The 14,938-nt window shown below is 38.3% G+C and overlaps 1 protein-coding gene across 4 annotated transcripts in view; it reads left to right on the top strand.

Annotated features, from left to right (window-relative positions):
• The window catches only part of tet1 (tet methylcytosine dioxygenase 1), a 59,967-nt gene that overhangs the window by 20,801 nt on the left and 24,228 nt on the right, over positions 1-14,938 (top strand). For 3 of the 4 annotated variants that reach the window (XM_059035768.1, XM_059035769.1, XM_059035767.1), the window contains exons 3-5: positions 4,533-4,583; positions 10,782-13,101; positions 14,555-14,645. In XM_059035768.1, coding sequence (XP_058891751.1) covers positions 4,533-4,583; positions 10,782-13,101; positions 14,555-14,645 — 2,462 coding nt within the window. The remainder of the gene's footprint in view (positions 1-4,532; positions 4,584-10,781; positions 13,102-14,554; positions 14,646-14,938) is intronic. The other variant, XM_034030993.3, reaches the window with a different exon arrangement.

Here is a 14,938-nt window from a genome sequence, read left to right as displayed (position 1 = left end):
GTATTTTTTGCTATTCTGTACACCCTGTTGATAAACAGTATGTCATTTACAGTCATGGCAGGGGATTTACAGAACAGTATGTTACTGGCATTGATATGTTTGAAATAGTCAAACAGGTTGACTAGTTGCCACTTAACATATTAATAAATAATTTGATGTCAAGCGCTCTTTGTGTGAATGTACTGTTTCATAATACTTTGCTGTTTGCGCACTACGTTTTAAAGCTGCTTGGATTAAAAAAAAAAAAAACTTTTATAAATGTTCTAAAATGTAATTTATATATTAATGGATGGCAACCACAACTGCACTTCAGACCATATGAAACCGCTTCACAATTACTTTATAATACTACAGTTTCTGAGGTTTACTATCACTTTTCACTAGTTGACTATTTGTTGCTACCCCTATTCTATATAGTTGAATAGGAAGTAAGCCAAATGGTAGTGTACAGTATAGATGAGATTCTACAAGTGTTGAGATATACTGTGTGGAGTAGTGGTTAGGGCTCTGGACTCTTGACCGGAGGGTTGTGGGTTCAGTCCCCAGTGGGGGACACTGCTGCTGTACCCTTGAGCAAGGTATTTTACCTAGATTGCTCCAGTAAAAACCCAGCTGTATAAATGGGTAATTGTATGTAAAAAAATAATGTAATTGTATGTAAAAATAATGTGATATCTTGTAACAATTGTAAGTCGCCCTGGATAAGGGTGTCTGCTAAGAAATAAATAATAATAATAATACAGTATACATAGTACTTTTTCAGGTCCTGAGTGAATATTTTTCTTTTTGTACTCTATGAATCGTACACATTGATGTCCTTCACAGTGTTAGAAGTTAGTTAAACTAAAACGACTGAACAATTGAGTGTCACCACATGAGATAATATACAACCCCCTTTTTATTTTTGATTTGCCTCCAGAGCTATAACAGCTTGAAGATATAATGTATAACCTCCTGTTGCTGTGGGTTGCATGAGTGAGCGGTTTGGCTCACAAAGTGATGTAGTGTCCCTGGCACTGACTGTATTGTTGAAGTTGAATACACCGAAGGCTGCTGTACTGTGTGGAATAATTATATTCACAGATACCTATGAATCATATTTGAAAAATGAAAAGAAGCATGATTCACTGAAGCTTCAACTTACACAACTGTCCAAAATTTTAAATTGCATTCATATGAGAAAGTTTTGACAAATATTGAATTAGTTAGCAGACAACATGCTTTATTTGAACATGTTTAATGTTTGCCCTTTGTATCTCTCCATTACTCATGGATTTCAAGTCATAATTTAGCAGCCCTCATGAGGGGGTGCTTTTATGGATTGCTCATGTTTTCACCTCCACCACTTCAGCACAACGAATCACTCATATCTCTGGGAACATTGTAATGTAGGTAGTCTTGTTGGGTCTCCTTGACTACCTGGCAGCCATCTTTTTTTTTTTTTTTTCTGTTGGAAACAATGGGGCTGGATTCTCAAAGTATTTAATCTGAATTGTCATTAGCTAATTTTTTTGTGAAAGTAAAATTACAATTCTAAACTGTGGCGCTGGAACAATTTTTGTAGTAGGGATTTTTATAGTAGGGGTGCAGAAAGCTATTGAACAAAACTGTAACCCCTGTATATGATGGAAGCCATGCATTCGGTTGCTATTATGTTGAACATGTTAATAAAACAAAGCAGCATCAACACCTGTTTATCTATTTAAGTAAAAAATGCTTTAATCACAGTCCTCGCTACAATGTTTAAAACATGCTTACCATAAAAAAGAGCTAACAAATCGAAAAGTAGAGTATGATGCTGTGTTCCACTTAAATGCTGCAATTTAGTCTTGTCTGCTTATAAAAACAGGTTGAACAGTAAAAGGTTGAACAGGTTGAACAGTATTTTATTTACAGTAGACAAGGACAGTCAGAAAGCTCCAAAGGTTGAGTTGCATTCCGGTGTCATGTTGATGATGCAATTTGTGTAGTTAGAATTGCTCCACAAAGCAGCACGCCCAGTTAGCAGCATTTGTGATTTTAGCAGGTGGTGCCGTTGAAGAATTTACAAAAAATGTGATATTCTTTTTTGGGACATTTTCAATAACTGTTCAACTATATAAACACACATCTAATGTGTTCCAACAACTAACCAACTCTCGCAACCGTGCGATTTCTAAAATATCTCGCCCTGGTTGTGACAGCGCTCATTGGTCTAGTATTGTTTGTGTTCAAAAGCAATGTAAAGAGGCGCAGTGCACTGCACACACAGCTCATAAGATTCACGAAACTAGCAGGATTCCTCATTGCAACAGCTTCTGCTGCACCTCCCAGCACCCCTTGTTCCCGTGCCCCTGATTCTCGCGCCCTTGGTACGCAGTGAGCCGAGGACACCCTGGACGACCTAGACCCTCCCCACCCGTGCAGCGCTCGGCCAGTTGAGCGCTGCCCCCTGGAAGCTCTCATCCACGGTCAGCATTGGAATAGCCTGGACCCGAACCAGCGGCCTCCAGGCTATAAGGCGCATCCTGCACTCCACGCAGAGAGTGCCTTTATTATTATTATTATTTGTTTATTTAGCAGACACCTTTATCCAAGGCGACTTACAGAGACTAGAGTGTGTGAACTATGCATCAGCTGCAGAGTCACTTACAACTACGTCTCACCCGAAAGACGGAGCACAAGGAGGTTAAGTAACTTGCTCATGGTCATACAATGAGTCAGTGGCTGAGGTGATGACCCCTGAACATGGCCATTTTTGCCACAGAATACATTCCGAGCAGTGTTTGTTTGTTTGAATATTCAAAACTGAAGAAAAAGTCTTCCAGTCGAAACTTTTGTCATTGAAATGAAGTTTCTAAATGAGTATTTACTAGTTATGGATGACAAACAACCTTATTAAACATGTTGAGAAACAAGTACAGGGCAGTACACCATTATGAACAGATTGAAAGGATCTTGATGTTCATTGGGTTGAAGAATCAGCTGTCTGTATCTGAAGTATTTGATGGTGTACAAATCAAGCAGCATTTTCAGTAGATCCCGAAAGTCAAATTTTGTTAAACTGTATCTAAAACATTTTTTATCAAACAAGTTAATCCTCCGTTGCACCTGTAACAACCTGTTAGATAACCAAAAAGGGAGGAGGTGTGCGTGCATGTGATGTGTGTGTTTGTGCATGCATGATGTGTGTGTGTGTGTGCGTGTGTGTGCGTGCATGGTGTGTGTGTGCATGATGCGTGTGCATGCATGCATGATGTATGTGTGTTTGTGTGTGCATGGTGTGTGTGTGTCTGTGCGTGCGTGTGTGTGCATGGTGTGAGTGTGTGTGTGTGTGTTTGCGCGTGCGTGCATTGGGTGAGTGTGTGCGTGTGTGTGCGTGCATGGTGTGCGTGTGTGTGGGGGGTTGTGATTTCAGTGCTCAAGTCGGCAGACTCTGAAGTGTGTTCAACATAAGGCTGAACAAAGAGGGGGAGGGGGGAGCATACTGATATATTTCCAACTGTTAACCCCCAAAAAGGCTGCTGACAGGTACTGTATGCTGGAGTTTCAGTAATTTTTATATTATTCCGTATTCCAAGAATAATCTATTTGTGTTTATTTGTAGTGAGAAAAAAAAGAGCTACATTAACGTTACTACAAAGTGTTAAAGTGTGTCTTAAGGGTTAATGAGGAAGCGTCAGTTATTGCAAGTTTTACAAGCTGTAATAGAATTGCTGTCTGGCTGCTTGACTCAAGAAGTGCTCGAAATGTGCGAAATGTGCATGGCTATGGAATCAGACATGCTGACAGCTGGGGGTAGCTAACTGCTGTCCTTACACGACCTTCGGTGCCACATGTTTATCTTTATAATATCCTTGCATGTAGCTTTAAATTCAACTCTTCTGCTGTCGGTGGGCCATAAAGCATTGGGTTTCCCGTTTTGGGCTCAAAACCTATTTCTGAAAGGACTGTAAAAGAGATAGACAGAGGCTTTAGGATCTGGTGTGAAGCCAAACAGCTGGATTTGGAAATGTAAACAGTGTTGGTATACAACATAATAGTGGAGAGCTGTGTTTGGTTGCCCTGTTCCAGGCTTCTGAAAAGTCCATACCACAGATTATGAATCTCTCTAGCCTGCAGTTGTGGAGTAAAAGCCCACATAGGGGATCCTTTGTTTAGGAGGGTCTAGGCATGGAAGATCATTTACTAGCCGCTAAACTCGCCTTGCTATTGGTTGTTTTGGACGTGGCTGCTTTTGCGAGAAGGCATGCCCAGCACGTCTGCAGGACCAGCGACCAGCGGCTGCTTTTGAGCGCTATGATAATGATACCAGAGGCACTGAAGAATGAGGTACTGTAGCCAGTTATTCTTTTGAAGCAGAAGGAAACAAGATGGCTACCTAATAGGTTCTGCTGCAGAGTCTTCAGTGGCTTCTTTTTAGTGAAAAAGGTATTTTATTTTACTGCCAGTACAGAAGGCATAAATATATTTATTGCTTGATTTTTATGTTTTTTTTTTTTTTGTTTTGTTTTGTTTTCACAACCGTAATATGTTCTAAAATCTCGTTGCAGGGGGTGTGCAAGGATATAGCCAAACCACAAAGAAAAAAAAGAGTTTCCAAGGTAACCAACACCTGATTTATTTTTTTCCCCCACATCGGTCATATTCATTGATCATTTCAAATATTTTTTTCCTTCATTGTGCATTCCTCTCTGTAATTTGTAAACTGGAGGCATTAAAATACAAGGTGCTGTTTTACCTGCATAATTAGGTTTTTTATGTTAATGGTGATGTTTGTTTTTTTTAAACCTTGTTCAGAAATGCTGTAGTTTGGTTTCGACAGAGACCCCCAACAGGAAAGGTACCCCCAAATTGACAGCATAGAGACATGTCCTTTGAGTACAGCAGCAGAGACAGGAAGGAAGTTACTTTCAGACTTGCTATATAGTAGGATAGACTGTGGGCATGTTTCAGAATATAACACAGTTACATTAATTTATGTTGTATTATAGTGCTTAAAGGTGCACATTTTTTAATGTCTGTTGGGTTGTTATAAAAAGGTTGTGTGCTTGGGTATAGATCTAATGCAGGTTTGTACATAACTTTGAGGTAATATTGAACAAAGTTAATGTTTCTGATTTTCAACTCCAGTTCCTGGTGGCTGTAAACAATGCAGGTTTTTGTTTAACAACTAAATCTTTATTTAAAATCTCCTTTCCGTTCCACTGTGCATTAACAATATATTTCTATCACAGCCTCTGATAATGTCTGTGGCAGTAATTCTAATTGATTCAGGTTATAACACATTTTGTTTTTTCTATACTGACATTTTCCTTGTTTGACATCCTTTATATAATACAATTTAGAAATGGAATTGTCATTGTTACTCTAATGGAATAGAGGTTTTGAGTATTCTGTACGAATGTCCCACTTGCATAATAGTTATGTATCTGGGCATACATTTGCATCAGAGTCTTTGCTGCAATTGTACAATGCTTTGAATGTTATTTGTTATATACAGTACTGTAAATGCCAGTCATTGTACATCTTTCCATACAGTGCGTATGTCACACTTACATTTTTACCAATGTCTGCCAACAAAAATTGTGTATACTGAAAATTTGTAAGGTTCTCACTGTGGGGAACCCAAACTTTTGCAGTTGTGCTGCTTGTTAGTGGAATTCTATTCTGGTTGACATTAGGGAGGTTGAAACATTGGATTCTTTAAGTCTAAATTGAAAAACGTACTTTTTTTTAAATGTGCGTTTATATAATTGGCTGGTGCTGGCGTGTATTGTACATATAAGCTCTCTTGTTTTGTTTTTAGCTTCATACAGTGCGAGTGAAGGGTGCTATATAAAAATACGTTTGTATTGTATTATTTCATGGGGTAGAGCAGAATCAATGTCCTGGTGGTATCTGCTATTACTTGCGTTCTGGTCTCTGATTGTCTGAGAAATTGAGATAGGAAGTGCTTGTCTGAATTAAATTGGCTTGTTTTGAAATTAAACAATGGGGCCTTTTCCTTCAAAGAGTAAATTACACTTTTTTTAAAGGAGATAAAACATACAGTATTGTTAGAAAACTAGAACATTTACCTTAGTAAAAGTGCAAAAAAGCATAGTGAAACAGAGAGGTATAGCATATTACAAAACGTGGAAAACCATGATGAACTGTGGTAAATGCATAGTATGTATATGGGAAAAGCAGAGGAAAACTGCAAAATGAATGCTCAAAATTAAATAAACTTCCATAAGGGGTAAAACATTCAAGAAACCAAGTCAAGTAAACAAACATTTCAGCAAGGTAGAACAATTAGGAATAAAAGCCAAACCGATTTCTGATTATCGCTAACCTCTTTGTAAGAAGTTAACTGTTTTTTGGGGGGTTTTTTGCATAAAAAAGCACAAAGTTATATTAAAAAGGAAATTTTAAAAGCATGTCCACTTAAAACAAACAAAAGCACTCTTAATCATCAATGAACGTGAAATGTAATTCTACATTTAATATTGTAGAAACCCTGCCAGAAGACACTAAAATCAAAAAGCTGGCATAGATATATGTAATAATGGTATTTACTTTCATATTTTTTTTTTAATTAATACATTACCGGCAGTTGCTTCTACTGAGGAAACTTTTCATTGATTTGCAGGACTGATATGAACAGGGAATATATGTTACCTTAAAAAAAAGAAAATGTTACATTTATAAAGGCAGCCTCAGGTTCACCTTAATAATGGCATAATAAATGCATTAAAGGCATATTAAGTGAAGTTATAGCTAATGTCTAAACAACACCTTTGTAAATGACCACATCTGCAAACACAAAAGTTAAAACACAACACAACAAGACAGACTTTATCACTCTGTAAACCAGGCCCTGTATCTTGAGACAAATCTGTGTCTTATTCCGGTCAAAGGTCATCTACTTCCTGTCACCACCGGTGTTCCTCAGGTCTTGTCTTTGTCCCTTTACCCTTCAGCATTTCTACTCCCATTGAGTGTTCCACTGTTACACCAATAAGACCCTCGTTCACGGTCGCTCCAATCCTTCCGCAGGCACTTTGTTGTCTGAATACGTCACTGAGGTTAAGAACTGGATGATAAATATCTCTCTGAAACTCTGTGTCAGCAAAACTGATTTTCTGGTTGTCGGCTCTAGTACCAGTTCTAAAATGTCCCCTGTTCTTTTTGGTTACGCCTATACCATAAAATCTGCTGGCACAATTAAAAAACCTGGGCGTCCATTTGGACTGTGATCTTTCATTGGAGTCCCACATTTATGCAGCAGAGGTTATCCTTCTTGGCTAGGATTGTAACGGCACCCAATGCACTGGCCATAAAATTGCACTGGATCCTTGTGCATAAGGTCTTGCCTGTGATATACAAAACCAATTATGGACCACAGTATATTGTTAATCAGACTGCCTACTGGCTCCCTGAATTCTTCCCAGGCTTCCTGCTACTCTGGTGGTTCACTTGTTCTCCTGCTCCTCCATGGTGTGAAAGCAACGACCTAAGACTTGCTTAAAACCTATTCTCGTTATGACTGACTGCTCTAGGTGCTGCATGCCCATGTACATATTAATTAAGGACTGTGTACAATATTTTGAGCTGCCTTGACTAAAATAATCCAAATCCTTCCACAATTTACCTACAGCACAAGGAGCCTTCAGTTTCATACAACAGGCAGCATTTATTACATGCACCCGTTGCTGTCAGGGGCCTAATTTAAGGTTTTACCTGGTTTATTAGATGGTTTAAGGCCTAGCATTCCTCATTAAGCAAGCTCTATTGTGGCACTGTTGTCGTCACCAACTACTCCTCTGCCTGCTCCTATAATCTAATATCTAGTAAAGATCTGTCAATCCTGAAAGCCATCGAGACAAGATACTTGGGTTGGATGAGCAGCCCTAAAAATGTGATTATTAAATGAAGTTTAGGCATGTACATCAATAGCTGTACCCAATACACAGGTTTACAAGATGACCGAACAACACCCTTTATAAAAGGGCTGATGTTAGTCAGCACACTATATTTTAAAAACAGAAATGTTTCTGTTATGCTATTTTAATATCAATATTGCACTGTAGTAATACCAGCAATCCCATGTTAATTCATCAGCACTGTCCATAGTTGCTGTTGTTTTATAAATGGTCATCTACTGTATGTAGGATAGAGCTAATTAAAAAGAAAAGAAAATGATACCTGTTGCATTGAATTTTGTGTCAAGAGAATGTAGAAGTTGATACAGTTACCCTGAACCAATACTTTAAGTGTAGCACAGAGACTTGTTGAGGGTATAGAAGAGGCTACCTAGTCATGTTGTTGAGGCAAAGAACCAAAAAATATTCAACAAAATAAAAAATGGGACCAGTCATAATACTGCTACTGCTAATAAGAAGAAAATGACCTTGGTTATAATTTGGCTTGCTACTTTTCAATATTAATCAGTAAAGCTTGTTAAACATCGAATTCCCAAAAAATGAGAGTTTGACTGAAATAAATTTATATAGGATAAACGTCGGTAAAAGCACTTGCTATTTTTTTATTTTCGTAACAAAATAACAATTTAGAAATCGTCTATAGTTTGTTTAGTTTTTATACTTGCTGTCTGTCCCGTCTCAGTTCCGCTTTGAATGGCTAGGGGTCGCTGTCAATCATCTCAGTAATCTGTTAGTATAGTTTCACTGTCACTGTCATTTCACCCAGTTCTGACAGATCTCGTTGACTGAAGCAGCGCTAGAATGCTCTCATTCACTTAAATGACTGTCAATCATCAAAACCTGTACCGACTGTGCACTTTCATTTACCTGCTCAAGCGCCTGTCATTCAAAGCACCTACTTTTGAAATTAGTGGGTTAAGGTACAGGTAGGCTTTTGCTAGGTATACGGTGACAGTTACTAGTTTGGTTTGAAAATGGGGGGCAAGAGGAAAACACTTAATGAGTATTGTGCACAATACCTTGACCGACGTCTCTGCAGCAGGACGAAGCGGGCCCGTCTGCCTTACCTTCCAGTGACTCCAGCTGTGCTGAAGAATAAGGGCAAGTTTTGTTGCATGTTGATTATGATAAAGGGGCTTTGCCAAATGAGACATTTCTCAATGGCATAAAAAGTCTGTGTTTTCACCCAGGTGGATTTCACCCATTTTCTGCATGAATTGAAAAATAAAGATCGAAAAAAACGGTAAATGCTTTCTAAAATAGACGTCGATATTAATCGTCGATTTGGCAAAAAAATAAAAATTAAATAGTAGGAAGCCTAGTTGTAATCTTTTTAATAAATTGGATGGAATATTTATTTGGTTTACTCAAAAGAAAAGTTTACATATTAACGTGCATGCACACGTTTGTTAAAAAGTAAATAAATAAATAAATACAATACATAACTTTTTTATGGTTTTCCACACAATGAATTACTGGTACATCCAATAATATTTAGAGATTGTGATTTTATTTCTCTAGCAGAGCCCGATTTATTTATTAAATTAACTCACAAAACACAAGAACGTACAAACGCTTCAATTGGGTGGAAATGCAGTGCTTTCAGATATGGAAGTTTCAAAATTCAATTGATATAAACTACAGTGGATCTAAATAATTAATAAAAGGCCCAAGGTTAAGAAAATCATATATCCAAAAGTGCATGCTATCCTTAGTTTATTTCTGTTTGTAAAAATATGAAAAACTCAAGGACGTAACTGAATAATTGAATTGATGACGCCGCTGTTCATATGAATTGAATAGTACCCACTGTAGCATCGTAAAAGTATCCAGTAACCCAAGTACCCTACCACCACTTTGTCAGGGAGAAAATACACACAATTTAGATTTCACCTCTAAGGCTGCCACATTTAAATTAGTTGTAAACATGTAAACTACCTGCACTAACCTGGGCAGTTTAACCAATGGGTGCAAATGATACCAGCAGATTTAAAGACATCTCCCTGCAATGATCTGCAGCCTAATTAACAAGCCCATCCAGTCCTGGACCTCAAGAAACTTAGTATTATCATCATAGGTTATTGAGAGTATCGGATTGTGGGGGATAAACTATGTCTGTCTGTCTTTCCTTCCATCTGTATATCACTTGTATTATTGCATATATCTAGATAATTGCTATTCAAATTGTAATGAAACTTGGTAATTCCTGTTCAATACTATTCTGTACATATTGATATGATAGTCATCCACTTGTTCTTCATACTGATAGCTATCATTTTGAATTTACAGCGCAGGATGTATGTTACTGACATATTTTTTTTTTTTCCAAAATCATTTTCACCCATTTCTTCATTGCAGTGGCAGGCTCAACTTGCAAGGGATAATCTCAAGTAAAGCACTTGAGTATTTCACAGTGCAGGGGTCTGTGGAGGTGCCTATGGGCATCTGTACGAGCTGCTCTCCATATGACACAGTTACATTTGTACATATATCTAGAGAACCAGTTATCCGATGGTGAAGAAAGTTGCTAAGGACATTCTTTCGAACAAGTTATTAAAAGAACCATAAGCTTGGGTGTCTGTCCACCTGTCACACTTTTACGGGTCATGGTGATAAACTTTTCATGTTACTGATAGCTCCAATATTATATTTACATCAGTGAGTCACAGATTTGTAATCATTTGTTTAGAATTATTTTAGTTCACAGTTGTCTTAAAACAACACATTACTGAAATCCACAGTTATGCAGTTCCAAAAATCAAAGTTCTTGTAATAAGTAACCTTCAGATGCTTGAATGAGATAATGTGCATGCAGACTCTTTCCTTCTGTGTATTTACCAGGGCAGTCCCCTAACTGTTTTGTGTGCTATCCAGGTTGATCCAGAAGGAAGATCAGTAAATGGCACAAAACCAAGCCAGATGGAAGAAGGCCTTTTCATCCCAGCAGAGGAATGCGGCTCACAGCTTAACCCCATCCCACCCATGGTGAGCGAATCAAGAGAGGAAGAAAGCGGAAATGTTTTGGAAAAAAAACGATGTGACGTGAATGAGGATCAGACCCTCAGCCATATTAACGGGAGCTTCCAAGCAACAAAGGACACGCATGAAAACTTGGAGCACAACGGAGGAGAAAAGCCCATTTGTTGTAGCTTCTCACCTGAGCCTCTAGAATTGTCTGCACAATCCTCCAGAAATGGAACTAAATGGAAAGGCGATGCTTTAACAGAATCTACTGTGCCCTTTAAAAAAATCAAGGTAGAAGACCCTCGGTATGGGATTAAGAATAGAAACGAAAACAGAGTAAACACTCTGGCACAATTAGCAAACCTTAGCGATAATAACAATGCCTTGAGCACTTTGGCAGCGGTTGTTTGCTCTGAAGAGCAGGACTGCAGTCCCGCAGCACAGACAAACATTACTGGTGACTGCGATGGTCTTTACAGCCTGAACTGCACTGTTTTGCACACTGAAACTTGTGAAAATAAGGTGGACAACTCAAGATTTTCAGTCAATAGTGAATCTGAAAATGGTGCTTTAAGTCTACCGAAAGTAGACACCTCCTCTTTCTGTGACTCTTTTGTACTTTCTCAGCCAGGTCTCTTATCATTAGTGGAGAACAACAACATCAGCTTTGAACAGGCGATAGCAATCGAAGCTCTTACACAGTTAGCAGACACTCCTCTGCAGTCTTTATCACAAACAGAACAGAACACAGAGTCGCCTGCAAACCCCGATTTAGAGTTTCACCAGCAAGAAAATGAACAGAAGCAAAAACACCCCTCTTCAGACCATAACTACCTTAGCAGCCCAGTCCCGTATCAGGATTCAAGTAAGTCTTTCAGCGGCTGTTTAAATAAACAAAACATACATACCACACCTAATGCATCAGTTAACAGGCTTTCTTTACTGGATTTATTTAATGCCAGTTTGGCTGCTGATACATCTCCAGCATGTGTAACCAGTGAAAACGTATTTCATTTCGCAAAAAGCAATTGTGAAGACATATATTCTCAGCCCCAAAAAGTACAATTCAAGGAAACCCTTCATTCAGAAAGTGATTTGTTACTTAATAGGGTCAGAAATAAAGATGAAGAAGACGTAGCAGCACAACTAGCACAACTAGCATTCATAATCCAATCAAGTCAGCAGGATGCTCTAAATGCTTCACGTATAGATAGCCAGCCCCAGCAGCAGCATGGACTGGAGAACAATCTTCACCAAGGTTTACCCCTTCAGGATGTAAAGCACAATCATCTTCTGCAAAATTCAAAAAAGCCTCCAGTGAAGAAAACAAGAACGCCACCATTCAAACAGAGAATATCAAAGAAGGCCCAGTTAGCAGCTCAGAAACTGACTGGTGAAAAGGATCAAGTTGAACACATCTGGGTACAGTCACAGCTCAATCAAGTCAGCCATTTCCTCCATCAAGGATCCAATGCTAAGCTGCCGGCGGCGACTCACAGAACGAAAGTTCAGAAGGTATTGCCGCAACGTCAAGCAGTGCAGCCGCGGAAATCACACCCGTTTCTTCCACGGACTCAGATCCAGCTTAAAAGCAAGCTACCAGATATATCTCCAGAAAAAAAGATGCTTTATCACCCCAAGAGTTCCCCATCCTCAAACTGTATCAAATCAGAGTGTTTGGATGATCAGTCTCTTTACTTAGGATTAGGATCTCATGTCATTGGTAAACACCTTAACTGTAAAGACAGCCTTCCTGGTCCCACTTCCGAGTTGAAATTAGATAAACAGGTCAAAAGTGAAAGTTTGACTGATTACACAGGACTGAAAGGTGAATGTGACTCGAATTCTCAGGTATTTCAAGTAACAGATGGTGCTATAGGGAAGAATGACCCTTCCAACACTGAGGACACTAAAAACAGAACCGAACTGCAAGATCAACAGAACTTTCACCTGTCGGAAAGACATGCTGGCAATTCTGCAGGCGTCCAAACTCCGTCAACCTCTGAGAGATGTATAAAAGTAGAGACCTCTGGAGCTGTTACCATCCTGTCAACTTCGAATCTAGATACCGATGGAGCTGAACCTGACTTAGTCGAGGAGTCGACGCCAACTAAGAACACCTTGAACTGCTTCATGGAATCGCCAATGAAGTTCTTGGACACCCCAACTAAAAATCTGATTGATACCCCTTCCAAAAAAGGATTTGAATTTCCGACCTGTGACTGTGTTGGTAAGATATAACCTCAGTTGCCATTTTGATTTTCTGACACTGTCATGCTTTCTTGATTTAGCGAGTCACCTTCTGGACACTTAAAATGGTTGTTGCGAACATGTATGAATTGTACCCTTGTGTGCTTTCATTCACTGTATAGGTTGCAGTTTTGAAATCAACACATGTTATAGCAAACAAGTATTTTTCTTTTAAAACATGTAGCTTTGTACTACACTATAAGGAAGACTAAAAGCATGGATTGCAAGATTTATTTAACCTTATCCACAGATGAAAATACATGTTTGTAATGACATGTGTTTCTTTTAAAACTGCACATATGAGACCTATACAGTGAATGGATGTGCTTGGCAGTGGAACATGTATGGAACTATTTTGTAAGCTACAATTACTTTAAACAGAAGGGGTTTCTTAACTGAAGCTAAAAGCTCCTGGTTGCATTGAATTAAACAGGCCCCATGCTCAGGCTAACAGCTTCATGCTAGGATAATAACATACATATGTAGATTCTCTGACAATGTTGCGTGAATTATGAATCACACTGTATATAGATACTTCCACTGGGACGTACTGTAAGTTTAGAGGAACTGATCTCTTAAGTGCCTACTGCCCTTTATAAATATCCCGCGGTTGAGTCAGTCATGTCATTGATGCTTGCTAATAATCTGTGTTGATAGTTTAAATATTGTTAACTGCACAGACTAGACTGAGTCTATCATTGCTTACCTTAAAGTGTTACCTTTGGTGTGTCCCATGGGGTCCATTTCACAGCATTATATTTTTAAGTATACTGCAGACTCTTGAAATTTGTGTCATACATCATGGGTCATAAATCAACTGAGCAATACATTTCTCAACAGTTACGTTCACCAGGAGAAAAAAAGACCTCTTCTAAGGATTGCAGTGTATCAAGATCACACTCCCTCCTGCAACAGTGCTGGTTTTGTGTCCTCACTATACACCACTCATTTCAATCAGAGCACCAGAATTGTTGCAGGAGGGAGCATGAACTGGATACACTGCGATGTTTAAAAGAAAAATCATCTTTCTCCTGGTGAACGTTCCCGAGTAAAGTAATTCCCTAGTTGAATTGGATACGTGGAAAAAAAATATCAAAACAATCTAAAAAATATGTTTAAAAAAATGCTGTGATATGGACAACACAGGATACAGCAAAGGCAAATTAATGTGTTTCTTATAAACACTGCAAGGAGTTCTGTTACACTTTAATACCATGCTTTCACTATGCTTTATTACACTTTCCTATGCTCTTACTGTGGTAAAACTTTTTGGCAATATTGGTGTAGATTTTTATCTTTAAGGTTTGTTGTACCAGTTGCAGTTTTGACTAAGATAAGATAATGCTGTTTTTTTTACACAGAAATATGTTTTGCCAGTATTATTCTGCTGTTTTTCTGGAAAACCAAATAAACTTGCCAATTCATCTATCTAGAACAAATTATAGAGAAAGATGAAGGCCCTTACTATACACATCTTGGAGCAGGACCAAGTGTTGCCGCTGTAAGGGAAATTATGGAAAGCAGGTAGGATCATTTTCAATTAATTGTTTTCCTGTATTAAGATGATGTACTATCGGAAACATTTCTTAAACAGAGATATATATAGACTTGCATATACGTCCAAAAATATGTACAAAAAGATTTGCGAGAGCCTCTCCAGTTTTGATATTAAACATATCATTTCCAATTCCAAATCTCTAGAACATTATTTGCTGTCAATTACATCAGAAAAAGGACTTGGTTCACTTGTATATGGTATTTTGATAAATCCTTCTGAAAATCCCAATACAAAAAAAAACTGCATCCTGTGAATGTTA

This window comes from Acipenser ruthenus, chromosome 13 (genome assembly GCF_902713425.1).
Source record: "Acipenser ruthenus chromosome 13, fAciRut3.2 maternal haplotype, whole genome shotgun sequence".
Lineage (NCBI taxonomy): Eukaryota > Metazoa > Chordata > Actinopteri > Acipenseriformes > Acipenseridae > Acipenser > Acipenser ruthenus.
The sequence above is the reverse complement of the archived record's forward strand: the minus strand, read 5'-3'. Positions and strand labels throughout refer to the sequence as shown.